The sequence below is a fragment of the Meriones unguiculatus genome, chromosome 18 (genome assembly GCF_030254825.1).
Source record: "Meriones unguiculatus strain TT.TT164.6M chromosome 18, Bangor_MerUng_6.1, whole genome shotgun sequence".
Classification (NCBI taxonomy): domain Eukaryota; kingdom Metazoa; phylum Chordata; class Mammalia; order Rodentia; family Muridae; genus Meriones; species Meriones unguiculatus.
In genome coordinates, this window is record NC_083365.1 from 73,547,382 (window position 1) to 73,573,512 (window position 26,131).

General features: G+C 49.4%; 1 protein-coding gene across 4 annotated transcripts in view; it reads left to right on the forward strand.

Annotated features, from left to right (window-relative positions):
• Mgat5 (alpha-1,6-mannosylglycoprotein 6-beta-N-acetylglucosaminyltransferase) overlaps positions 1 to 26,131 on the forward strand; it is a 278,229-nt gene that overhangs the window by 217,063 nt on the left and 35,035 nt on the right. For all 4 annotated transcript variants that reach the window (XM_060371867.1, XM_021641418.2, XM_060371868.1 and 1 more), the window contains one exon: positions 23,505 to 23,654. In XM_060371867.1, coding sequence (XP_060227850.1) covers positions 23,505 to 23,654 — 150 coding nt within the window. The remainder of the gene's footprint in view (positions 1 to 23,504; positions 23,655 to 26,131) is intronic.

A 26,131-nucleotide genomic window follows, 5' to 3' on the forward strand; every position in this document is an offset into this window, starting at 1 on the left:
CGGGGGGAGAGGGTGTGCAGTGAAGCAGCCCTTCTCTATCCAGGGGATACGGGCGATCTAACCTTGGGGCAGGGGGCAGAGGGCTTCAGGGAGAGTGTGTTATTGCCTGGAGCCCAGATGCTGGGAACTTCATTTGCATTCCAGGTGCTGGCTGGACGGGTTCTTCAGGGAAATAGGAAGTTTTGTCTGAAACCTGGCCATCAGGCTACTTGACTCCCTCGAGCGCTGCAGAGGAAGGGTTAGGGCGAGGCTGTGTGTGCTGGGGTGTGCAGGCCCAGAGCAGGGTGGGAGCAATCCTTACTCCTGCCAGTCTCAAAATGAGATTTCTGGGGGTTTGGACACGTCTAGACGTCACTCTTTCGTCAAGCTGCTTCCCCTGGCCCTCCAGCCCACTTGCCCCATGGTGTTCTGGTGTCCACACACATTTGCATGTGTGCATGCACACGTGGTCTACAGCGGCCACTTTCTTCCTTGTATAAGGTAAAGGATGATCCTGCAGGAAGTGGCTGCACAGTGCCGCTGAATTTGCTGTGCTCTGGGAGCCGCGGCCCTCTCAATAAGACGTGGACATAATGGTGTTGATATTGCTCCTCTAGTTAGATCAAGGGTTTCCAGTTTTCTAAAGGTGTTTGTTTGGTTGTTGGCTCTCCTAGGCCACACTGGACAGAGAATTGTCTTGGGCCATGTATTAAACCCAGGGGTGTCCAACCCAAAGCTTGCAGGTTGTGAGTATATACTTGTGTTTTCTTTTATGTGGCATTGTAAGACGACCCTGTACCCACAAAGGTTTAAAAAATTACAAGAAAATTTCATTATTTACGTAGGTTGTGGCTTTCGACTGGGCAACATCCAGAGCTCCTATAGGCCACATGCTGGACGTCCCTTCCCTAGGTAGACCGTAAATACAGTTGATAGGGAAAATCTGCTCAAGATAGAAAAGCGTGAGTAGCCTAACCTGGACCTGTCCCTTCCGTGTAGGACCTGGCTGAGGCAGGGGGAAGATTGTCTCACTGAGATGCTGGGTTGTGGCCAAGCTGGGCAAGCACCGTCCAGTTTCCCCACACAACTCCTCACAGTGACTTAGCCCTGCTGAAATGAAGTCCTGGGCATGGAGGGATGTCAAGAGGGCTGCTCCTGTGCAAGCCCAAAGGAGCTTCCTGGGATAGAAGGAACTTGGGTTTCTTCATTTAGTTCAGAACAAAAAAATCTCCGAGGCTTCCCGGTTCTGAAGGCCTGGGAGAGTGGTTCTCATTTCTCAGGGGTTGAGACACCTCGAGGGCTGAGGAGATGGCTGAGAAAGCATGGGGATGTGCTGCAGATCCCCAGCTCAGGGCCGTGGAGGGTAGGCCTGGCAGTCTGCGCCTGCCGTCCTAGCACTGCAGTGACTCACTGGAGCTCACCGGCCTGCTGGCCTCACTAGTGAGCACCGGGTTCAGCGAGAAGCCCTGTCTCAGAAGAATAAAGTGGAGACCAACAAAGAGAAACCCCTGAGATTAATCCGACACACCACTGCCAGCCCTCCACACGCATCAGAGTGCCCTGGTTCAGGTTCTCTGCGACCCTTAATTCTACCGCACGCAGAAACCTAGCCGGTGCAGCAAAATCACAGCCGCGGAAGGAAGCAGAGGACTGGGCGTGCTTGCATCTTGGAGAGAAAAGCTAAGTAGATTTTTTTTTTCTTAAGCATTGGCACTGAAACGGCTTCCCCTGCCAGCCGGAAAGCTGTAGGAGTCATATTTGTGTAGAAACTCAGATCATGGGATCTGTCCGTGTAGAGCCTTCTACATTGATGCAGAGCCATGTCACCAAGCACTTAGAACAGATCCTGAGGGGCAGCGCTGATTGACAAAGCTTTATGATAACATATATTAACATATAGAACACACACACACACACATATATATATATATATATATATTAATTAAGAGAAGACTTGACAGCGTGGGCTGTTTGTTGGAAGCAGAATCCATTGTTTTATTACAAGAAGTATGTTGACATTGAAAAATAGTGATAAAGCAATTTAGAAAATATTTTTGAATGTAATAACATTCATGCTTCTAAAGTCATATTTAGCATCTATGTGCAATTTTATGCTTAAATAAAAATCATATAGGCAGCATATGCTCATGAATTCTGGCTGTGGCTGTGCATCCCTGTGCATTGAATGAGCCCATCTGTCCCCAAGAGAAGCCAGAGGCTTGATCCCCTCAGAGGAGTGTGACTCTCCAGGGAGCCCTGCCGTATTGAGGTGTTTTGCGAAAGGCTGTCCTTGGCTTCTCCCTTCTTTGAGCCTCTTTCTAACTAGACTGGGATGCTCTCAAGATGACCAAGCTAGTGTATGAGTGTTCTCAGCACACCAGGTGAGGCCTTCACAATGGTGATGAAGTCCTCGGGACTATAATTTTAAATGACGGGACTAAGGTGGGTAAAATGGAGAGGTAGCTGAGTCAGTAAAGCGCTTGCTGTGCAAGCATGAGGACCTCAGTTTGACCCCTAGAGCCCACCTAAAAGCTGTGTGTCCTGAGCACACGGGGAGGTAGAGACAGGTGGATATCTGGGTTTGCTAGCCAGCCAGCCTAACCCACTTGATGAATTCCAGACCATCGAGAGGCCCTGTCTCAAAAAGGAAGGGAGGGAGGGAGGGAGGGAGGGAGGGGAGGGGAGGGGAGGGGAGGGGAAAGGGAAGGGGAAAGGAAAGGAAAAAGGAAAGAAAAAGAAAAGAAAAGAAGAAAAAAGTGGACTGTACCTGAGGAAGATGCCTGATGTTGGCCTCTGGCCTTCACAGGCACCTGTACCTGTGTACCTACACACACATAGGAACATGTAAGCACATACACCTGAGGCAGGTAGAGGCTGAGGCCTGTCACAAGGCCAAGATTTGAACTGAAGGATGAACTACAACCTGCATTGTTCTCTCCCTTATGACTTCTCTTCCTCATCCTCCTGGCTAGTTTTTCAAATCCCAATAGCTTGAACAGGTTTTGAGGAAAGGGTTCCTACCATCAAAACTCTTAATGTTCTTCACCACTAGGACCTCTGCATGTGTCTGTCTGTCTGTTCACTTCTGATCTGAGGGGTCTCCAACAGCTTTTTTAAGAGACCTGGCCATTGTGAATGCTGCTGGACCATCAAACGTGTCTAAGCAGGTGGCGTGGACTTCATTCTAGCCCAGTGGTGGACCAGAGCCATGTGACGCCTGCCCCCTCGGCTCTCAGCAGACGCCCCAGTGTTTGCTCACTCCGTTCAGCCCCAGATCCGCCCTAGATCTCTGTGGAAATGGATGTGGGGCCTGGAGGCATTTGTCCTCTGCAGCTGTCTCTAGCGTTGCCGCAGAGGGTACTGGAAAGGCACTTCTGGGATACAGTGTTTTGCGCTTAATTCACCAGTAGCTTCTGCAGCATAAAGATTGGGGGGAGGGGGACCATGAGGTCGGAGCTTAGTGTAAGCTCAGGACTTAGTAAATGAGAAGCAGAAGTCTAGAAACGCTCATCTTCTGTAATTCCTCTCTACCTGACCTCAACAGAGCCCCCACAAGCGTCTATAGAACCCCAGATTAAAATTACACAGCAGTTTCATGAAAAGGCCTTTAGACTTGGGAAATTGCTCATTCTGCGGAGTACTTGTGTGGATTGGAGGACCTGAATCCCGTCCGCAGACCTGCATAGAGAGCCCACGTAGAAGCATGGAGCCCACTAGTCCTCGTGCCCCAATGGAAAGATGGGACCCCCCAGAAACTTGGCAGTAAGCTAGCCTGCCGAACTCAAAACAGGATGAAAAGCCAGCGCTGATGCAGGAGGTGTAGTCAGCATCTGTGCATACAGCGTGTCCCGTGCGCGCCTGTACCCATACACACACAAGCTTTAAGTGGAGGACTTGGAGACGGAACCGGGCGTGTTTCCAAGCCCTATCACCAGCTTTTTTTGGCGGATATTTACACAGCCTCTAAACTGGGGACCTTGCATCCAACTCGGGGTTCTCTGACTTGCGTGAGACAGTGGTCATGCATCAGGCCCGTCGCATAGGCATGGTTAGGTGGTGGCTGATGCTAAGGTACCCTGGGCTCCCAGTGTAGACTGGACTGGCTGTTATTTACCCCTCCCTCCTCCAAATCCTCAAGGTGTGTGGGGCTGCCCTTCCTGCCACCTCATGGCGTGCCCTTGCTTCCTCCTTCCTCCTTTTCCTCTTCCCCGTCCCCTGCTGTGCCTATCTTTTCTTTGGCTCCTCTCAGCTCTTCCGCTGTGCATTGAGACTTTTTGCTGTAATGAATTAGCAATGGTCTGGTGACACGGCTGTGAAGTATTATGCCCAGGGCTTTTCATAAATGCACATGTCTGTTTTGAATATTCTATTATCTTTCTGGGACTTGTTCTTACTCCGTGTCTAGGATCAAGTATTCCCTTTCAGAGTTATTCTTTCAAGAAGAAAGTGAAAGGCAAGCATTACTGTGGCTGTGACCCAAAACAGGGGTGAGTCACAGACCCCGAGCTCTCAGTGTAAGTTCCTCGCCCTGGCGAGGAGACATCTGTAACTTTCTAGGGCTTCCCATTGCCAGGTGGATGAGGGAGGCAAAGACTATTTCCTATAGAACACACACAGGCAGGGGCAACCCTCCACACCCACTGTGTACAGGCTGTGCCCATTCTGATGGGGCCAGGATTCCGGCCCTGAGGTCACATGGGCAGGGCAGTGTGCTTTCTGAGGACAGGTTCCCATTGGTCATTCTCACATAGGCATCCCGGCCAAACCCAGGCCAGGGAAGCTACAAAGTGAGTATCTCCAAAGAATAAAATGCAAATATTCAAATGGAACTGAACCAAGGGGAGAAGCATGAGGACTATGCCAACCCCCTCTGTAAATGCTCAGTGCCAAAGGGTCAGAAAGAACAGGCAGATAGCATCTTAGAACTGTGTGCTTATGAAGAAGAAATAAGGTCATGAGCTTTGCCTGTCTTCTTGCCCTGTGTTTAGGGGTAGGCTTTGTCAACCCAGTTTTGTCATGTGTGAAAAAAGGACATTTATAGTATATAAGTCATAGGACTATAGAAACATGAAAATGAAGAGTTTGCTGTAGTGTGCGTGTATAGAAAGCTCTCGGGAATGTTTTCTGTGAGCTTCCTTTTCCTCAGACAACAACAGTGTCTGTCTAGTTCATGCTCTGTTGCTATCACATAAACCCAGGGCTGGGTGATCTGGAAAGAAAAGGTTATTTTGCCCACAGTTCTGGAGGCCAGACCTTTTGCTCAGCTCAGGTGAGGTGGCCAGTGATCTCCCAACAGGAATAAGACAGTTGTGTTGGGAAGAGCACACCCAGTGAGACAGGAAGCTAGAAAGACCCTGTCATGTGTTCTCTGTGTGTTCTCCCATGAGAACTACACAGTTTCGAAGTCACTCTCCGGGGGCATAACTGCCTCTCATGCTCTACTTATGGAAGCTTTCACCACCTCTAAGGGGCTGAGATTACACACATCAACCTTCCAAACCACAGCAGCCTTCAGACTAGGGATGTTTGTCATTATGAACGAGGTTGTGAAACCATTTCCTGCCTAGTATATCCCACGTCTGCCCACCAACTTCCTTGAATTTCACCTGCTAAACAGACATAAGGAGACCTCAAAGACTGGAGAGTATGAACTAGAAGCGTGCACAGTTAGTCTTCACCAGATGGTAACTATCGGGATTGTTTGGGTCTGTAATAGCCCCGGTGTTGAAGGCTAAGTTGCCATCCTGTGGTGCTCTGTATGATGTCCTTTATGGTGCCACTGAGAATTCTGAGCATTGCACTGGAAGGTTGCAGGTAACTGAAGAATCTTTGAGGAGCACTCTACTTCTCAAAGCCCTCATTAAGCAATGTACAGCAAGCATCAGTGTGTTTGGGCCACATATCTGAGTGGTAATTATATAATTATATTAACCATCACTCAAGCTGACAAAATTCCATTCGATAGATGGATGGATGGATGGATGGATGGATGGATGGATGGATGGATGGATGGTTGGATGGATGGGTAGATGCATGCTATTTAATTCTGGCTAATGAAGACATCAGTAAAATAATGGGGGAATTCACACACACACACACACACACACTGCTGAGTCTGCATGTACCTTGCTCTACATATTTATATACCGACATAGCAGCTTGGAGAAAGCTTAATTGGGCTGGGATGCAGTTCTTTTAGATTCCTTGCCTGAAGTGCATGAAGCCCTCGATTGCTCCCCAGTACCACATAAACCATCATGGTGGTAAAAGCCTACCTCAGCACCCAGTGTGTACACGTAGAAGGATCAGAAATGTAGATTATCCTCAGCTACATATTCAAGGCCATTCTGGGGATCCACGGGAGAAGCTACCTCAAGAGGCAGGAAGGGAGGGATAAAAGGAGGGAGGGGTAAGGGAGTTAGGAGGAAGAGCAGGAGAAGGGGGAGAGGAGGGAAGAGAAGAAGGAATTAGTTGTAGAGCCTACACTGTAGTTCGGGATGCGATAAAGATCCATTTTCCCTAGTGCAAGGGTTCTTTTACTAGCTGGTAATGGATTCCTCGTCTCTGTATTTGTCTTATAGCACTGGGCAAGCACTCCACAACTGAGCTGCATCCACAGCCCTTTACTTCTTCCATCTGAATGTTGAATAAAACAGAGTAGTGACATCGACCACGAATGGATAAGAGTACCCATGGAGAGCCATTGGCATGGTGACCTCAGTGTTTAATTTTCTATGCTTATCACTAAATTACGTGCAATGTAGTGAACTGTTTCCCTGAAACTGTTAACTGGGCCCCCTTCACTCACCTGGTTGTCGAGCTGCGCCTCATCCAAAAGTTCTCTTAAAACGTTTCTCCCGCCACCTGGCCTGGGCTAGTCTCGGTCCTGCTAGCACCCACTGCAGCCGGTTGGTGGGAAGTACCCAGTGCCCAGTGTCAGAACACTACAGAGGGTTCAGAGGTGTGAGCCCACACACCTGTCACCTGTTTTTATATGGTCTGTGACCTAAGAGCAGTTTCTGCATTGTTACATGGTTTAGCGGGGCAAGCATCAAGAGTTCTGGTGATGGGCTGCACTTATAAACAGAGATCTGTACCACCAACCTAAACACTGACCCAGAGGCCCAAGTTGTTAGAGCTAGACAGGCAAACGCCAGCTGGCCTGACCCAGCCGTCCGCCAGGAACCTGCCACGGCCCGATCCATGGCTCTCCCTTTCCACCATCCTCAGCATTCCCTTGTAACTTGCCTTTTAGGGAAGGTAGTGAATGTTAATTAGCTCTGTTGTCTTCTTTCATGGTTTCACTCTTCTTCACCTGCTCAGCTATAGCTAATCCCTCCTTTATTTAATAAACCACAGAGGACATGGTCGAGTCAAGCGTCGGCTGTGAACAGGGCAATCTGCAAGACTGGGGGAGTGCTTGCCTAGCATGCATGAAGCCCTGGGTTAGATCCCCAACACCACACAGAAGCAGACCTGGGTTGGTGCAGGGATGATGCAGGGATGAGATGCTCAGAAGTTCAGGGGTGTCCTCAGCCACAGAGCAGGTTCAAGGCTAGCCTGGACTACATGAGACCTTGTCTCAAAAACACAAAGGAAGGGAAAAAAGAAAGAAATCATTGTTTGGTGTGTGCTGGGGGTGGCACTTAAGTCCTTGTGTTTGCATTGCCAACTAAACTGTGCTGTCTCCCCAGCGCACCACAGGTGATTTTCACATTGTCTTTGTATTTGCGTCTCTAAGATGTACGGCTCTTTTGAAAGAAACGCCACAGTCCCATTGTCACAGCTATACTTAATCAATAGTAAGGGTCTCTTCCTTTTTCTTCCTGTCTGTGTGAATGTACACCGCATGCAGGCAGATAACTGTGTACAGAGGCTTTGGGTCCCCTGGAGTTGGGGTTACAGCCAGCTGTGAGCCATGTGTAGGTGCTCAGACCCAAACCCAAGTCCTCCACAAGCCCCTACCAGCAAGCCTCTCTCCAGCCCCTGGCAGTAAGCTCTTGGCATGCAGGCTGGAGATGGGGCTTAGGGGTGAGCATGTGCCCAGAGAGCCCGAAGCCGCAGGGTCCATCCCCAGAACCACAAAGAAGAAGATACGCAGTCTCTTTTTGTGGAGTTTTCCTGTTGGTCTGCTCAGAGCCTGCGCTTTCCTAACTCAGTACCACAGATAGGATTTATGGTTTTTTCCTTTGACATCTTTTGAAATGGGTAGATAAGACTGAGTGGCTTGATGAAGTGCAGATTTGATTTTGCAAGACTCCTTAATCAGTGGTGTGATCTGATAATGTCTGCCAACAGATGACATCTAGTACCATTCTTTTCTTCCTTATGGAATGTTTAATAGTTATTATACTTTAGTTACTCAGAGGAAAACTTTTGGGAATATGTTCTCTGCTTCCACCGTGTGGGTCCAGGGGTCAGACTCGGATCACCAGGCTTGGCAGCAAAACCTTGACGTTTATCTTTTACATTATTTATCTATCTTGCTGGCCCCAGTATCTTGTTCGTCATGTTAGCAGCTGCTGACAATCATTTCCCAGGCCCATTTGTTACTATTTTTGCTAGTGATACTGTAATTCAATATCTTTATGTAGTTACTTAGGTTAACTATGTATGATGCTTTCTAGCCTATTGATTAGTGTGTGTGTGTGTGTGTGTGTGTGTGTGTGTGTGTGTGTGTTCATGATGGTATACATGTATGCATGTTTACCATCCACTTTGCCACTTTGTGTCTCACTGACCTGGGCCTTGCAGATTCAGCTAGGTTTGCTGGCCAGTGAGCCCCAGGAATTTGCTCCTCTCTGCCTCCCCGGTGCTGAGATTATAAGGAGCATGTGCCCCCACACACACCAGCTCCCTTTGTGTTTTTGTTTTGTCTTGTTTTTCACATGGTTTCTGGGAACCAAACTTAGGTCCTCATGCTGCCTGGCAAGCGCTTTGCCATGGCCCCAGTTATTCTTCATGATGCTATATTAACTGGTGAATTTAACATACGAATGCTAACTTCGGAACCATCTGGAAAGTCAGACCTGGAGAACATCTGCAGAGAGCCGCCTCCTCTGCCTTTCCCAGACCGGCTCTTTCCTAAAGGGGAGTTCTCTCGCTTGAATTTTCCCAAGCAGCCTCAGCCTCCGTCTGCCCACATATGCTGCACCAGCTGAACTCTTAGGCCGACCAGCCAGATAGCTTCCCAGTGATTAATTCTTTTCCTGGAGACCCAAGGCCCTCCGTCATGCACATATGGAGCCTAATGGCTCGGTGCTGAGCTAATGCTGTGTGAAGGTGACCTGAATACATTTGGAATTAGAACTAATGCAGGCTGGGACAAGCTGCTCCTATAAAAATCTAAAGCACCCTGTTCTTCCCTTTGTGGGCAGGAGATACTCTCTGTCATGTTCAGTTCAGAGAATCTGTCAAAGACCGGGGACCACACACAGCCTCTTAGTAATCTTTGCGATGGACGCGTTCACTCTTTCGCACGTGGTCAGCTGCCATTTAGAAAGCAGTTTCATTCTTCCGTTGGGAGTACTCGGCCACGACAGGGGTGGCCTGGTGTGGCTTCACTGCCTTTTCCTCCTGCTTGAAGCAATTTATGCCACTGTTTTGTTTTGTTTTGTTTTGTTTTTTTGCAAAGTTCCATCCAAGGTTCCGAGTCTTCAATTTGTTTGATTGCTACCGTCGTGCTCGTGGAAAAAAAAAAAAAACTTCCCTAGAATACAGATCCTAATTTACTGATGATAGGCAGTACTGATGATAGGGAGATAGCTCAGTGGGCTTGCTGGGAAAGCACAGGACCTGAGTTCAAGCCCCAGATCCCACATGAAAGTACAGACCATGGTTTTGTAATCCCAGTGCAGCCAGGTAAGGACAGGAGGATCCCTGGGTCTCAGTAGCCAGGCAGGTTAGTCTGTTGATGACTCCAGGCCAATGAGAGACTCTGTCTCAAAGGAGGAGGATGGCCTTCCCAAGAATAACAACCAAGGCTGTCCAATGGCTCTGGCTCTCAGTTGCAATGGCTCTGCATGCACACACATGTACACATACATGAACATCCATGTATATTTAAGCATGATTAAGAAATATACAGTACCATAATGTTTTTCATATTATTAAAATGTTTAGACTCATAACAAACATTTTCATAGTTTTTTTTTTTCTCATCTCCTGGAGGATCCCATTCTAGGGTCCATATTTAGATTGGCCAATGCCTGGGGTTCCAGGAAAGTAGTATATACCAAACAAGCCAAATACCAAACGCAAAGTGTAGCTTCCATTACTTTTTAAAGTCAGAAAATACAGGAATTATTTCAATATGGAAGTCCTTTTGTTTCCAGAAATTACATCACCCAAAGACCAGAGTCAGGTGGGTGAGCCCACTTCTCACAGGCTTCAGGTTCCTCCCTAGGGTGTCTGTCTTGGTCCTGGTGAGGATGAGCAGATCTGAGAACGAGGGCAGAGTGGGAAGAGTTGGAAAGGGGAGGACATTACAGAAGACATTTCCGAGAATGATGGAGCCAGGTGAGACCGGCTTTCCTTGTCCCTCCTGGCTTCTAGCCCTCCCTGCTTCCACAGGAGGACCCTCAGCCACACACTTGCAGTTCTCCCCGCTCCTAAATATATTTATTGGCAGCACTTCCTACTCCAGTGTGCTCATTACACCAGTCACGTTTATTTTGCTATCTTCATGTTTTCAAGAAATCGGGGATGGAGTGAAGACATTCCAGGCAGCACGTGGCTTATTTGGAGGGGAAGAAAGGCAGGATATTTTTAGCTCCTCTCTCACAAATCAGCTATCCCTTTAAAGCTGGCTGTCAGCTGTCTCTGGGAAAAAAAAAAAAAAAAAGAAAAAACTCTGCCTCTGCCCTTGAATCAGTCTCTCAATCTGAACACCTCGACAAAACAGAGAGAGACTGTGCCTGCGATTTAGAAGGTGCTTCTCATTTTGATCAGAGCGGGGAAGGGAGAGTCTTCTGTTTTAAGTGACTTGGTTTGTCGCCCGTCAGGTCCTAGCCTCCAACAGCAGCATGCTGACATGTGGAATTCTGAGGGGAGAGATTATGCACTTTATTACCAGTCGACACATCCATCATCCTGAAGCCTGGGTATTAGCACGAGTGGCACGGGCAGAGGCCTGGGAGAGGAAACTTAACAGGTGCAGCACTTCTGTGCTCTGGCTGGAGACTGGAAATTTGCCACAGCAAATGTGTAGCACGGTAGAAGCAAGCCAGTGTGAGGCCACAGACATTAGCAGGAGCCCCTGGGTCAGCAAGGCTCCATAGCTGTTAGCTCTCAAAAATGCAGGGTAAATAGCTAACTGAGCTGCCTACTTAACAGAGCAAAGTGGACCCTGGCCACCTGCCTCCCTCAGTGCCTGCTCAAGTACCTTTTACAGTCATCCTGGATGGATTGCCCACCCTACCCCAAACCTCGACATCCCCTTCCCTCCCCTCCCCTTCTCTCCCCTTCCCTCCCCTCCCCTCCCCTCCCCTCCCCTCCCCTTCTGGTCGTGGTGAGGATGAGCAGATCTGAGAACGAGGGCAGAGTGGGAAGAGTGGGAAAGGGCAGGACCTTACAGAAGACATTTCTGAGAATTCCCTTCCCTTCCTTTCCCTTCCCTTCCCTCCCCTTCCCTCCCCTTCCCTCCCCTTCCCTCCCCTTCCCTTCCCCTGCCTTCCCTTCTCCTCCTTTCCCTTCCCTTCCTGTGCTTTCCCTTCCCTTCCCTTCCCTTCCCTTCCCTTCCCTTCCCTTCCCTTCCCTTCCCTTCCCTTCCCTTCCCTTCCCTTCCCTTCCCTTCCCTTCCCTTCCCTTCCTTTCCCTTCCCGCTCCCTCCCCTCCCTTTTCCCTCCCCTCCCCAGCTTCTCTTTCTCTATATAACATTTTGGCTATGTGCCCTCTTGTGCTCTCTTAGATCCTGGTCCCATCTCTCCTCTCTTCTCTTCCTCTCTTGACCCCACCTTCCTTATGCTCATCTCTCTCTACCCGTGGCCGGGTTCAGTCTGCTGGCCCAGTTCAGTCTGGACTCCTCTCAAAGCCTCTGACTCTGTTCTCCCTCACATCTCCTCAACCATACCTTGGAGTGGTCATGTGCTCATTTTTCATTCAGAATCAAGTTAGCAGATGCCTAGGCAAGAAGAGTCGGTCCTACACTGCACCATGCCCTCGGGTCGGCTGGGTCAGCATACAGCATAGAGGCTGACATTCAGCACATTGAGCACAGACATTCAGGTGTATGTCAGGAACGGTATATGTAGGGAGAGAAAGAGAAAAATGGAGGGCAGGGAGTTATGACCCTTCAAACCACAAACTTAAAAAAAAAGTGACGTTTCTGAGTGTCACTGAAATGCTAGGGGCAGGCTTTGTTTGATTTGGTTCAGTTTGGAACTGGGTTCAGTTCGGGTTGGGGAATGTTGGTTTATGGGATGTTTTTTGAAACAGGGTCTTCCCTTAAGTCCAGGATAGTCTCAAAAACTTATGTGTAGGCCTGACTAGCTTTGAACTCACAGCAATCCTCCTGCTGCAGCCTTCTGAGGACTACGATTACAGGTGTGAGCTACCATACTTGGCTAATGGAACAGTTTTGGTGGTGGTGGTGTTTTTGTTTTGTTTTGTTTGTTTTGGTGTGTGTCTGTATGTCTACATGAGCACAGGTGCGCATGGAGCCTAGACGAGGAAGAAGTCAGATCCAGTGGAGCTAGAGCCACTCCAGTTAGGAGTGTCTCTGTGGGTGCTAGGAACCAGCTTAGGCCCTCTGTGAGAGTAATGCATGCTCTTAACCTCTGAACTATCTCACCCACCCCCGAGGAACAGTTTTAAGAGGTTTGTTTGTTTCGTTTTGTCTTTTAGACAGAGACTCATGTAGCTCTGGCTGGCTTTCAACTCACTGTGTAACCAAAGACAACCTCTGTCTCCCCAGCTTCTGAGGGCTGGGAACACAGACATGCACCACGGGAAGAACGCAGGTCTCTCTGTACTCTAGGCAAGGACTCTGCCAACTGAGCCCCAGCCCCAGCCCAGGAGTTATCTTTCCACAAGAAAGGACAGGAACGCTTGGGAACTCGCCCAAGAACTCACAAATTCATCACCAAAATAAAATGAAAATCTAGATTTTTTTTTTTTTTTGAACCAGTAAGATTGCTCAGCAGGTATCATACTTGCCACAAAGCCTGATGACCTGAGTTCAAATCCAGGGACCCACGTGGTGGAAGAAGAGAACTGGTTCCCTAAGTTGTCCTCTGAATGCCATACACACTCATACACATAGAGGCATACACAGGAAATAGATAAATCTAGACCTTTTTTTTTAATCTAGGATATTTGTTTTGACCGCAGCTTATTAAGATGTGAAATATAAATAGAGCCCAAGATCATGTGGCTGGGCACAGATGTGATGTGCTGTCCACCTGCTTACAGATTCTCCCTGCTCCTCACACTAAGTCACTGTAGCTCCTCTGACGGGGAGGTGCTGGTGAGGCCTGACAAGCATGCGATCTGCAGGAACCTCTGGGGTGTTTGTGGAGCAACTTAAAACAGGGGGGCTGCATACCCCACAGTGTCTCCTGGCACGTTTGGGGCTGTCTTCCTTGGAGTCTGCCTCTTCTCACTGTGCAAGTACCACAGTCCAAACTGTGACCTGCCTGAGTCTGTCTAGCCGTCCTGATGTCCCCCAGAAAGGTGCTACTCAGTAATCATGGTTCTCCAAAGAAAGGAATACCTCTAAATCAGCAGTGGAATGGTGGGATGGGGGTGATTGTGTGTGCATGCCCTCCCGAGGAAGCCAGAGGATAACATGTGTTACCCTGCCTTTGAAGGACTCAAAGGAGCATGTACTCCTGTGGGTGTCGTGTCCCATATGTACTTTTATGTGCAATCAAGGTGCAAGGCCAGCTGTGAGAAGGCAGCAGGGGCACGTGAGCCACCTCCTTTCTATAATGAGGGATAACGACAGACCGTCTCATAGAAGTTGGCCCTGCTGACGGTATTTAACCCCTTGGTCACCCAGAGCCATAGGCTTATCTTCATGGATCCTACATCCTAGAATCCTATGTGGTCGCTTCACGTCAGATGGGCTTCTAAGTGTGACTTTGTTATCAGTGCGTGTGTGCATGTGTGCGTGTGTGTGTGTGTGTGTGTGTGTGTGTGTGTGTGTGTGTGTGTACATCAATACCTCAGGAACAACATTTGAGGATGTCCTCTGGCTTTCATACTTATGCACATCTTGCATGCGCACATACCAAAAGAAGATTTAAGTGGCCTGGGTTAAGTCACCTGGCTTAACCCAGACAGATCTAGGGGGGCTCAGATTTGCATGGGGCCTGCTGTCTCCCTGACCCTCACACAGCACTTCAAAGAGCCCTGCCCAGCCTCTCCCTAGAAACAAACTGAAAGCAGCTCTGAAATGCACAGTGAGCGTGCTTAGCTGCCCTCCCTTCACTGTGACTCTCACTGGCCTGGTAAAGAGCCTCTAGCTGGGGATCACCGTCCCTCTCCCTCTACACCCTCTCATCCTGAATGAGGCCTACCAGGAAAGGCAAGTCATCCTGGGACAGCCTTGCTACTACCAAGCATGGGGGAGGAGCAGATTGTGTCTCTCCCCCACCCTGTCCCTGAAGTGACACAGTCTACCACATACTGTCTCCAGCCCCTCCCCTACAAGTCAATATCCACAAAGTCACATGAGGTCTGTTTTTCCAGGCCTCTTAGAAGTGGACGCTGGGAGCCTAGATGTACCTTGATCATCATCCTACCACCTAAAAGCACTGTGAGAATCCAGTTGAAGGAGTGGGGGATTTCACAGGATACAGGAAACCCAACTGTCTGAATGCACACATTATAGAGTTACTCCTCTGTCGTTTGGATTCAATTTGGGACAGACTCTTTCCCTCTTAAACAGAAAAAAATAAAGTTTATCCTTTTATTACTCTGCATTCCAAGAACAATCCCATTGTGATAATTAAAGTACCCACTTTAGCTTGATAATGGGGACCCCAAAGGACCTTTGAAGTTAGGCTTCTTTCCTTGGCTGCCAAATCCTGCTTCTCCCAGGAGTTCTCGCTTGTCCTTTTCCTCCATCTTCCTTCCCATCCCAGCCCTATCCGTACCCAAACTCTTCCAGGGACAAAGTGGAGAAAGGTCTAGATCAGGAGTGGGAGACAGTTGCTCCAGTAGGACTGACGCTGCCTAATGCCCAACTTCTGGGCTCTCCAGGAGATAATGCCAGTTTTCTCTGGAGATTAGCAGAGGCTCTTGGCAACCCTCCACCTCTCCATCCCCTGTGCTGTGTCACTGCTTAGCTTTCTCGGGTTAGCAGTTGATTTCTTCCTGCCCCCTGACTTTCCAGCTGCCCGCTGTCCCTCTCACCCCTGTGGATACCTTCCTGTGCCCTAAGAGAAGCCCAGTCCTGGGAGCTCAGTGTGAGATTGTGAGGCCTGCACATGTGTGTCTGGCAGTCACTGGTGTGTAACAGACGTTCCTGGAGGAGGCAATGAGGCTCTTCAAGTGGTTCCTGAGTGGCCCCTGCCCGGCTAGACAGACCTGGGAGCTAGTCCCTCCACAGACAGCTTCCTCTCTCGCAGGGAGGTGGTAGCCAGTAGCCGATCATGTGAGCCCCGTGTACCTCTTCTGCCTGCCTTTTAGGAGGGCTGGTTGCTTATCTGAGGGACTCATGGCTTCTTGTTTGCTGCTGGTCTCTGGGGTCCACACTCAGTGGTTAGCAGAAGCCCAGTCAACCATCACACCTATCACCAGTGTGACCTTGACCACCGCACCTGGTGAGGCTCCCTGGAGATGCACATAGGAAGCCCGTGTGCCTGCAGTTCTTTGTGAGAAAACAGCCCCCAGCCTCAGCTGAAGCCCCAGCCTCAGGGATGGAGGCTTTAAGGCATGAACTCCACCAGCCATCCACTGTACTCTGGGAGGTCTGCAGAAACATTCCGCTTCACGGGGTGGGGAGGTGCTCCGGGGGTAGATCACTCTTCCAAGTGCATGCCTGAGACCTGGGTTCAGATGCCCAGCACTCTGTAAAAGCCCGTGCGGTGATACTAGTCCAGTGCCAGGGCTGAGACAAGGAGGATCGCTGTAAGCACTGGTTAGCCCTCCGAGCCAATCGGTGAGCTCTAGGCTCAGCCAAAGAAACAGCCAGCCACTAGGAAAGACATCTGGGGCCGACATCTGGCCTACACACGCGCACACGCATGCACACACACACACCTACACAACTTGAATATTGCCCAGCATCCTTCTGACTTTGCTTTGTGGCAACTTTCTCTTTGCACTAGCAGTCTGATTCTGGTTTTGCCGCCCAGGCGCAGCTGGTAGCAGGCAGCACTTGGAGGGCTTTCTGACACATGGGAGCTGCAGTGGGCTGCCTCCAGCCTTCTCAGCCCCATCCGCAAGCACAGTAACATATCTGGTGTGCTTCGCCGCCACAGGACTGCGTCAGTTCAGGCAGATTAAGAGACGCCGTGCTCCACCACGTTCATCTGCAGCCGGGGGAAAAGAAAGCAGCTTTCCAGTCGGATGGCCTCCTTCCCTTCTCCAAGCAGAAAGGGGCTCATGGTTCTTGTTCTTGCAAACTCACCAGCAGCACCCCAGGGCCCTTTAAGGGCCATTTGTTAGACACCGAAAGCCCTGAAACACGGTGTTGGAAAGCATGCTGAGTGGGGGGCTTAGCCCAAGATTGGCAGGGATGGGAGCAGCAGGCAAGCTGGGCAGGGCAGGCAAGCATTCCTCGTGCAAGAGTCCCCATTCACGGCTTCTTCCTTTATGCATTCAAGGCATAGTGCCACATTTTAAAATACTTTCTATCAATTCTATGATTCTAATACATGCCTAACAGGACTCTGAAATGTCTCGGTCTCCTGTTCATAGGTGAAGGATTTGTCATTGAGTTACAAAGACAGGGCTCATCACCCTTCCAAACCGTGTGCGTGTGTGTGTGTGTGTGTGTGTGTGTGTGTGTGTGTGATATTTGCACATGTATGCAGAGGTACACACACCTCTGTGTTTGTGAAGGGAAACAGGATCTCATGTCCCTACTCTACCGCTTTCACCTTATTCCCTCACAACTTCCCTTACAGAACCTGGGGCCAGGCTTGCAGCCAGGAAGCCCCAGCCGTCCTCTCGCCTCTGCTCCCCGGCCTTCGGGGCTGTGCTCCGCATTGCTGCGCCTGGGGCTTTACATGAGTTGCGGAAACTTGAACTCGGCTGCTCACGCATGTGCAGCCAGCGCTCTTCCCACTGGGCCATTTGCCCAGTGCACCATTTCCCGAGGCGCCGAACAGATGAGGAGGCATATCCAAGCGAAGGTCCAGCCGTGCCTGCAGCAGGGAACGGGAGGGTTCTCAAGTAGAGAGGTGGTTTACACCCACGGCCCCCGCACACCGGAGCGTCCCCTGGGCCAAGGAAGTGATGCGGTGTCCCGCATCATTCTTGTTCCCAGCCTTGCAGAGGAGCTGACTGGGAACTTCCGACCCTCTGGTTCTCACTCTCACCTCTCACCCGGCCCTGGAGGGCTCAGGGTTGCTGCTTAGATGGAATTACTTCCCAAAGCTCTTCAGATCCCGCTCCCTGACATCCCTCCAGCTGTAGCCAGAAATAATCAGGGATCGGACTGCTGTCCACTCCTGTTCTCCTGCTCCTCCGCATCATGTCCCCATGCCTCCAGATGAGGTTTGGTAGATTTTCACTTTAGTCAATTAGATCAGTTGTTTTTAATGAGAATTTAAACTAAGCCAGAGAGTTGGAAGCATCAGGAAGGCTGCAGGCTGCTCGTTTGAGGCCTCACAGAAGTGTCTCACGTGGTGGCTGTGAGAGGGGTGTGCTCCTTGTGCTCAGTGTATGTCCTTCTACCGCATCTCACATCAGTAGGTGACAGGGCTTTTAGGAATAGATTATTTTCTTTGCCCTTGAGCTTCTTCAGTCGGAGAAGGAAAGGTTTTGGTGAGTGATCTTCTTAACACACACACACACACACACACACTCATCCCAGAAAGGGAACCCACTACAGACCAGGGTAACAATTGCACAAAAATACAGCTTGATAAGCCAGTGAGAAAGAGTGAGGAGCAAGGATGATTGGAAAGCGGCCATAGCCCAGGAAAGCTGCAGCTCATGCCAACAGCTCAGCTGTCTTGAGACATCTCTTCTGCAGCCTGGCTGCTCAGTGTCTGCCCCAGCAGTTGTTTTCTGCTTGTGTAACTGCATGGGAAGCCTGTTTGTCTCCTGAGCCTTGTGAGCCTGCGTGTGGTGATCCATGCTTGTAATCCCAGCCCTGGAGGGGCCAGACAGGAGGCCTCCCCGCAACCTAACCGAATGAGCAAGCCCTGGTCAGTGAGAAGCACTCTCAAAACACAAGGTAGACGGCATCAAGGCGGAGGAACAGCGTGCAAGTTGACCTCTAGCTTCCACATGTAAGCACACGCATGCACGCATGCACACAAGCTATTGCCTTAGCCCCTTTGCTGCTGTTATAGCAAACTATTTGAGCCTGGGAAGGCCACATGTTTATCATCCGCCCTGGGCCTGGCAGGGGTCTCTAGCTGCACCATAATAAGGTGAGGGACCCCATGTAGCCAAGCAGAACAAGTGTGCTAGCTCAGGTTTCTCTGGCCCTTTTATAAAGCCATATTTCATCCCGGGAGTCACCCCCACCCCCTCAGACTTCATCCAGTCCTAATGACTTCCCCAAGGTCCGCCTCCAGATGCCATCAATATGTGGATTTCCAAAGCATGAACTATTGGTAGACCTATTAAATCATAGCTGCCATCCAAATGCTACCCACATTTACAGATGCTGCTGCGATCCGGTGGTATTTTAATGTGGCAATTATACAATACAGTTATTACTCAGGCGGCCTCCACCCCTGCAAACCATCACTCCTCCATACTCAGCATCTGGAAGTTAATTTATATCATCCTCGTGCAAACCTATGGACTTGAACTGCAAACACCCACGTGTATAAACACTATCCATATGCCTAACATTGCTTCCCAGGGTTACAGTTTTGTTTTCAAATGGAGCATTGAGGCATAGTAGTTATTTTGTAGTGAGGCTTGGTGCTGGTCCTTCCTTGACATTTCAGACATCTTGAGCCACAGGGAGGTCTGTTAAGATACTGGTTGCAATGGTACAGTCAGTAATGTACTTGGCCACACAGGCGGGAGGACCCGAATCTGATTCCCAGAGCCCACAGTGGGTACAGTGGCACACTGTATGGTTCCAGGGTAGGGGGGGTGGACCTCGGAGGGCTCCTGAGGTTTGTTGACCCGTCAGGCTAGCTCAGTCAGCAGCCCCAGACCAATGAGAAATCAAGGTGGACAGCACCGTATTTGTGTACGCACACACACACACACACACCGTGCTGGCTGTGTTAATTCCAGCACATCTTCGTTGAGCAAGGATGAGATCTTTGAGGCAGGGACTCAGGGTGGGCTCAGACATCTGTCCCTCATCTCTCCCTCAGGCTGCCAGCGTCTGACTAGGGAGGAACCTGGCATATGCACTGCTAAGGTGGCAGGGGGTGTAAGGACAATACGTATGAACCTGGTGGAGGTTCCTGGGAGATTGGCTCCTGTCACGGAGGTCAGGAGCAGAGAAGGGAACCCGCTAGAGCAAGCTGGCTCCTCTTCTTAAACCTGTTGAGTTTGAAGAAGCCACGTGTAGCTGGTGGGAAAAGGTCAAGAGGCAAGTGGCTACTCTCCAAGTTCAGGCCTGAAATTTGACCCGGAAATCCCTAGTAGCATTGAGTGGGCTTTCATCTGGGGAGCTCCAGTGGTTTGAATTCGCAATCCCTCCCTACCCCATCGGATCTCTTGTTCCCCAGCTGGTGGCATTCTGGGAAAGTTGGGGAACCTTCAGTAGGGGGAGCCTTGCTGGAAGAAGTGTGTCACGGGTGAGCCCTGAGGGTTTACAACCCAGCCCACTTTGCTATTGTCTCTGATTCCTGACGGACTGGGGACATCTTGCTCCTGCCATTGTGCCTACCCCATGGTGACAGGCTATATGTCCTCAAATCTGAGTCAAAATCAACTCCTCTTTGCCTAAGTTGCTTCGGTCTCAGCAGGGAGCTGTATGGGAGCTCTGGGGCAGCTCCATTTGAAATAGAAACGTGTCTCCAGCTCCCAGATTTCTACAAAGCTACCACAGGACTAGCTATGATGAGACCTCAGTTCCTCCAATCGTAATTGCTTCCAAAACTCTACCTTCAGATAGCATTAACATGTGGCTTTCCAAAGCATGATCTCATAGCTGACATGCTAAATGATGGCAGGATTTAAATCCTCTCTAAAGGGAATCTCTTCTGAGACCTCACCACACCCAAATGCCCTCCCAGACTGTTGAGCTTTTCTGTAGTTTCCCCCCTGCCTTTCCTGGACTTGATGGAGGCACATGTGTGACCTCGTGGATCCTTCCTTTCCCAGGCTTTTGTCTGGGCTCCTAATCTTCAATCTGTCTGCAGCGAAGGGGTTTACACTCAAATGAAACCACATGGGCCGTTTGCTGCTGTGGCTTGCTACAGCCCCGCCTGGGGCCACCCCCGTCAGCAGCTGGCTGTTAGCAGAAAAGCCTCTTTCTGCATTAGGGACAGATACCTGCATCCACTTCCAGGCCCCAGTTCAGAGCCAGCAAACTGTCCTCTGGGGTGGCTCTGGGGAGATCTGGGGTGGCCAGCGCCATCACTGTTATCTGGAGTCTTGGGACTGTAGGATGGCTACGGCTTGGAGACTGGTATCTTCCAGTGTCTTTGCCTTGTTTTTGTTTGTTTTTAGGTAGTGTCTTATGTAGCTCACAGTGGCATGGCTAGAGACGGAACACAGGGCTTCATGCATGCTAGGCACATTTTCTAACACTAAGCTACATCTTCAAGCACAATTCTCCACTTTTTCTCTCACTCCTACTCCCTCTCCTTTTCTTCCCAGGCCTTTTAGTCCTCCTTGCTCCTCTTCCTTCACTCTCTCTATTTCCCTGGTCTCCTCCTCGTTCTCCTTTTCACTCTACGTGTTTCTCTTGCTCTCATTCTAATAAATACAATACCCTGAGCCCCTCTCATTGCTTCCTGTCTGCCTACCCCCACTTCTTCCCTTCACCTTGTTTCCTGGTCCATTGTCGTGCTGACGCCCACACCGCACGACCTTTGACCTTCATCCCTCTGTGTCGTACAGGATCTAACAGACTCTTTGGGGCCTCTAGATGGCTGCGTGCTCCGGACAGACCCACACTAGGCTGGCCAGTGGGGCTATCAGCAGGGGTAACAAGCCCAGCCACCGACTTCCCAGGGAGCTGGTGGTGAGATGGGGTCTCAGAAGACAAGAAGGAAGGGACACCAGACACCTAGCACAGGAACCCGTGTCCTAGAGCCTTCAATCAACTCAGGACACAGATGATCCTAAACAGGGCTCAGGCCTGGAGTAAGCAGTCAGGGCCCAGAAACTATTCCACTCCCGCTTACTCAAGGGACCACATGTCCAAAGTCAGACCCTTGGCAGTGTGCAGGCATGGAACTGACCCTGCGGCTCAGGCATTCACTACGTTTCTGGGCTGGCTGCAGTCAGAGTTACTCATCACTGCCTGATACTCTAATGCATAAAATGGGTAATTTTAACTTGAGCTTAGCTGGGTTTTGTTCATGGGTAGTTTTTTTTTTATTATTATTACTTCAAATAATTAAAGCTTGTCTTGAACACCTGATGACTGAAACTGCACACTTCTTCCTTTTTTAATTGTAATTGTAATTTTTTTCTTCACAATTTATTCATTATATATCCCAATTAAAGACCCCTCCCTCAACTTTCCCTAGTTCCACCTTCCCTCCCTCTTACCCCCTATCTCCTTCCCTATTCGTAATAGCCAGAATCTGGAAACAACCAAGATGTCCCTCAACAGAAATTGTGGGTTTTATTCATGTTTACTTCTGATACTTCTGAAATGTTTCCTCCAAAGTCCAGAGTGCTATGTGATAGTCACAGGATAATGGAAGCACACAGGGAGCCTTAGCTTCAGTTGGGTTCAAGTCCACTTCTTTGCACCCTGGGCTGCTAGGGCCACTCAACTCTGTTTGTGTGTGTCTGTGTGTCTGTGTGTCTGTGTCTGTGTCTGTGTCTGTGTCTCTCTCTGTCTTTAGTCACAAACTGGCTATTATTACATTTGCCCATTGTGGAGAGGGGGGGAAAAAGCCACTCAGAATGGGAAAATGTGTGTCCTACTTTGACACAACTGGAAACCATTATAGAACTTGAATCCTTCAAATTAAAAAGGGAAGGGGTGGGGCATGCCATACAGAATCCACTTGCACACCCTAGTCACACGGAAATGTGAAGGGGAAGCTAAAGAGAGCTTGCTTCCTCAGCACAGGTGGTTTCAATTTTGGAACCTGAAAACCTGTGGCTGCAGATGTTGGACCTTCGTTTTTGCTTCTGATAAAAAGTTGAAGTGCTCTCTCTCCACAGCTTCAGAGCACCTCAGCATTCCCACTTAACCCTGCTGCCCCCATTGGCTCACCTGGGTTCTCTCAGCTCTCCAGCTGCTGGGTCCCTCAGAACACACTGTGCAAAACCCGCCTCTTCCCCATCAGAATGAAGTGGGCTGCCGTTCTGACAGCATGAGTTAATCATGGCTTGAAATACGGGCAAGCAGGGGATGTTTGTATTCCCTGGAGACAGCTTAACAACTCTGGATAAATATTCCAGTCCAACTGACTGCCTTCGCCAAGCCTTCATCCCTACCCCACCACACACAAACTTCCTTCCCAAAAACCAGGGTGAGCCAAAAGCAATGCACTGGGTCCCCAGTAATTCCTAAAATAAACATTATACTTCCAAATACTTGGCCATAACTGTTGTTATTCTGTAACACACACACACACACACACACACGGTCATATATATATATATGGTCAAATAATAATCGTAATATAATGTACATAAACATGGCTTTATATATGTATATATATATGGTAATACACACATGTGCACATTTGGTTCTAATTGTAGACTTACATAGTGGCAATATGACTGTTTCTGCCCTCAAGATCCAGAAAGATTCCTTTTTTCGTGTGTATATGTGTCTCTGCAGTGTATATGGGTTTGCATGTATGTGGGCACACTTATCGAAACCTGTGTGTGTGTGTGTGCGTGTGTGTGCGCGCACACACACATGCATATGAAAGAGGCCAAAGGTCAGCATCAGTGTCTTCCTTGGTCATTCTTCTCCTTACTATTGAGACAGAGTCCCTCACCTGAACCCAGAGGTGGCTGATTGGGCTCATCTAGCTAGCCGGCATACTCTAGGGATCCTTTGTCTCGCTTTCCCAGCACCATGATTGCAGGCAGGCACCATGCTTCCCTGCTGAGCCACATCTCCATTCCTAGGCCAGATTGCTTTTAGAATGAATCTCAGTCTTGGCGTGTCACAGGTCTAAGATTCAGCATTAACCGGTTCTGTCTCTGAGCCCAGAAGCTGTTACACGAGGTTCTGACCTACCAGGCCGGTCATTTCGCTAATTCACTTTCTGCTACTGTCCCCCCTTTAGAACAAGAAACTCTACTTGAATGTCATTCACACATACATGGAGGTACACGCCACCGTTTACGGCTCCAGCACGAAGAACATTCCCAGTTACGTGAAAAATCACGGCATTCTCAGTGGACGGGACCTGCAGTTTCTTCTCCGGGAAACCAAGGTAACTTCTTAGCAGATTTATAAAAATTCACATGGTTTATAGGGTTTTTCCCCTGGTGTTGAAAACGGGAGTTTTTCATGCTTTTTTTTTTTTTTTCAGGGCAGTAGAACTTTAGGCAGTAGGTTAGGGCTGTAGCTCAATGTTTGTCCAACAGGACATAAAACCAGATGGGAGTTGCACCATCGTGTTTGAAGATTTAGTAACTATTTATTTGTTGAAATAATTCACTTAATGAGTCCACAGAAACATCAGCTTGGGTTGGCCTAGCTATAAGGTTTTCTGGATATTTATGTATACATATATACTTTACAATTAAAAAACATTTACACGTGTTTTTGTGCTTCAAGTGTATCTGTATATTGGCTGTAAAGGAGAGAGACCCATGCTGGACATGATGGTTCATGCCTGTAATCTCAGCGCTTGAGACTTAGAGGCAGAAGATCAGGAGTTCAAAGTCACCCTCAAATATGTAAGGAGTTTGTTGCCAGCCTAGGATGCATGAAGCTCTGTCTAAGCTTTAAGCGGCAACCAAGCAGTGATGTCCTAGAGCAGCTATTGGGAAAAGAGGGGGGAGGGGGAGTAATAAACTGTAAATTGTGGTTGCTTCGAGTTTGACTTGCTAAGTGGTGGCATTTACCTGATGTGCACAAGGCTTTGGGCTCTGTTCCCTGAACCTCGAGAAATTTAACAACCCATGTTTATGGAGAACTTTTCTTGTGCTGAACAGCAAGTAAGGAGCTGAGAGTGGAGAGATAATACCCTGCCATGTCCAGGGATAACCTTCTGGTAGGGTCACAGAGGCCACAGTGGCCGCTGCCATTCAAGGAATCAGGTCCCCCAGGTGCTCTCCACCAGCCCTTCCTCAGATGAGGACAAGGGGACTAACTCCAGGAGCACTGTAGGGGTGTGCAGAAGACCATGAGGAGGCAGATTCAGGGAGCCAGGTGACATCCTCAGGAGAGGACTAAATCTAATACACCTAGACTTGCTGTTAGAATGTGACGTGATGAGGAAGTGGGGTCTGCCTGTAACAGGGACAGGCAGAGTTCACTATGGTTGGGCTACCACTGAGGATTACGTGTGTGTGTGTGTGTGTGTGTGTGTGTGTGTGTGTGTGTGTGTGTGCATGTATGTGCATTTATGTGGAGGCCAGAGGTCAGTCTTGGGTATCGTTCCTCAGGTACCGTTGACCTCGTAGGGTTTTTGTATTTATTTTATTTCACATGTATGTATGTGTACACCACGGGCATGGAGGACAGAGGTCAGAAGAGTGAGGTGAGCCGCGATGTGGGGGCGGGAGTGGACCAGGTTCTCCACAGAAGCAGTGAGAACTCTTAATGCTGAGCTATCTTTCCAACCCATATCTTGGGCTTTGTTTGTTTGATTGGCTGATTTGGGGCTTTTTAGACAGTATCTCTCGCTTGCCTTGAGCTCACCAAATAGGCTGTCTGGGTGGGGAGCACACGAGCTCTGCCTGTCTCTGCCTCCCCGAATTAGGGCCGCAAGCATGCACTACTGTGCCCACTTATTTTACATGGCTCTGGGGGTGAATTCGGGCTTGAGTGTGAGCACTTGACTAGCTGAGCTTTCCCCAGCCAGGACTCTGTCTTCAGCAGGTGCATCCAGCAGTAGCTGCGGAGTGAACAGAGCCCACACCACGGTGGGTTCTAGACCTCTGGGCTTTTCGCTGTAAACTGAGACCATGACATGGAGGAGGCTCCAACTCCTGAGGCTTACTAGTTGGGAACTAAAGCGCTGCTGGGCCTTTGACATGGCATCTTCATAAACACCCACACTTCAGAACACTTAGTAATGGCTCACAGGGTAAAGTGCCTAACCCCCAAACATGGAGACCAGAGTTTGGATCCCCAAGACCCCCCCTAGACAGACTTGGCAGTGCTCGTCTGTAATTCCCGCGCTTCTGTGGCGAGATGGAGGGAGAAGCAGGAGAGCACCCATGAGCTGACAGGCTGGCCAGCCCCGTGGGCTGCAGTGCACGTGGGATTCAGTCTCCAGCGAGATGACTGCACCTGAGTGGCCTCTGACCTCCATGCGTCCACACCTGCACACACACACAGCAGTTTTTATTTTGCTTATTTACGTTTTTGTTCGGTTTTGGCTTTGAGACAAGGTCTCTCTACATAGCCCTGGCTGTCTCTGTAATTCACTATGTAAACAAAGCTGGCTTCACGCTCACAGGGATTCACATGCCTCAGCCTCTTGAGTGCTGAGATTAAAGGTGTGTGCCACCATGCTGGGCCACAAAAAAACAAAAAAACAAACAAACAAAAAAAAAAAAACAGTTTTTAAGTTGGGGTGAATAGGAGCCACAATACAGCAATGCTGCTCATGCCTGAGGATCAGAGTTTGATTCCCAGAACCCACAAAAAGGGGTTCTGGGAAAGAAAATGGGAACTAAATCCCCAAAACTACCCTTTGACCCCCACTTACATGCCCTGGCATGAGAGCACCCACAC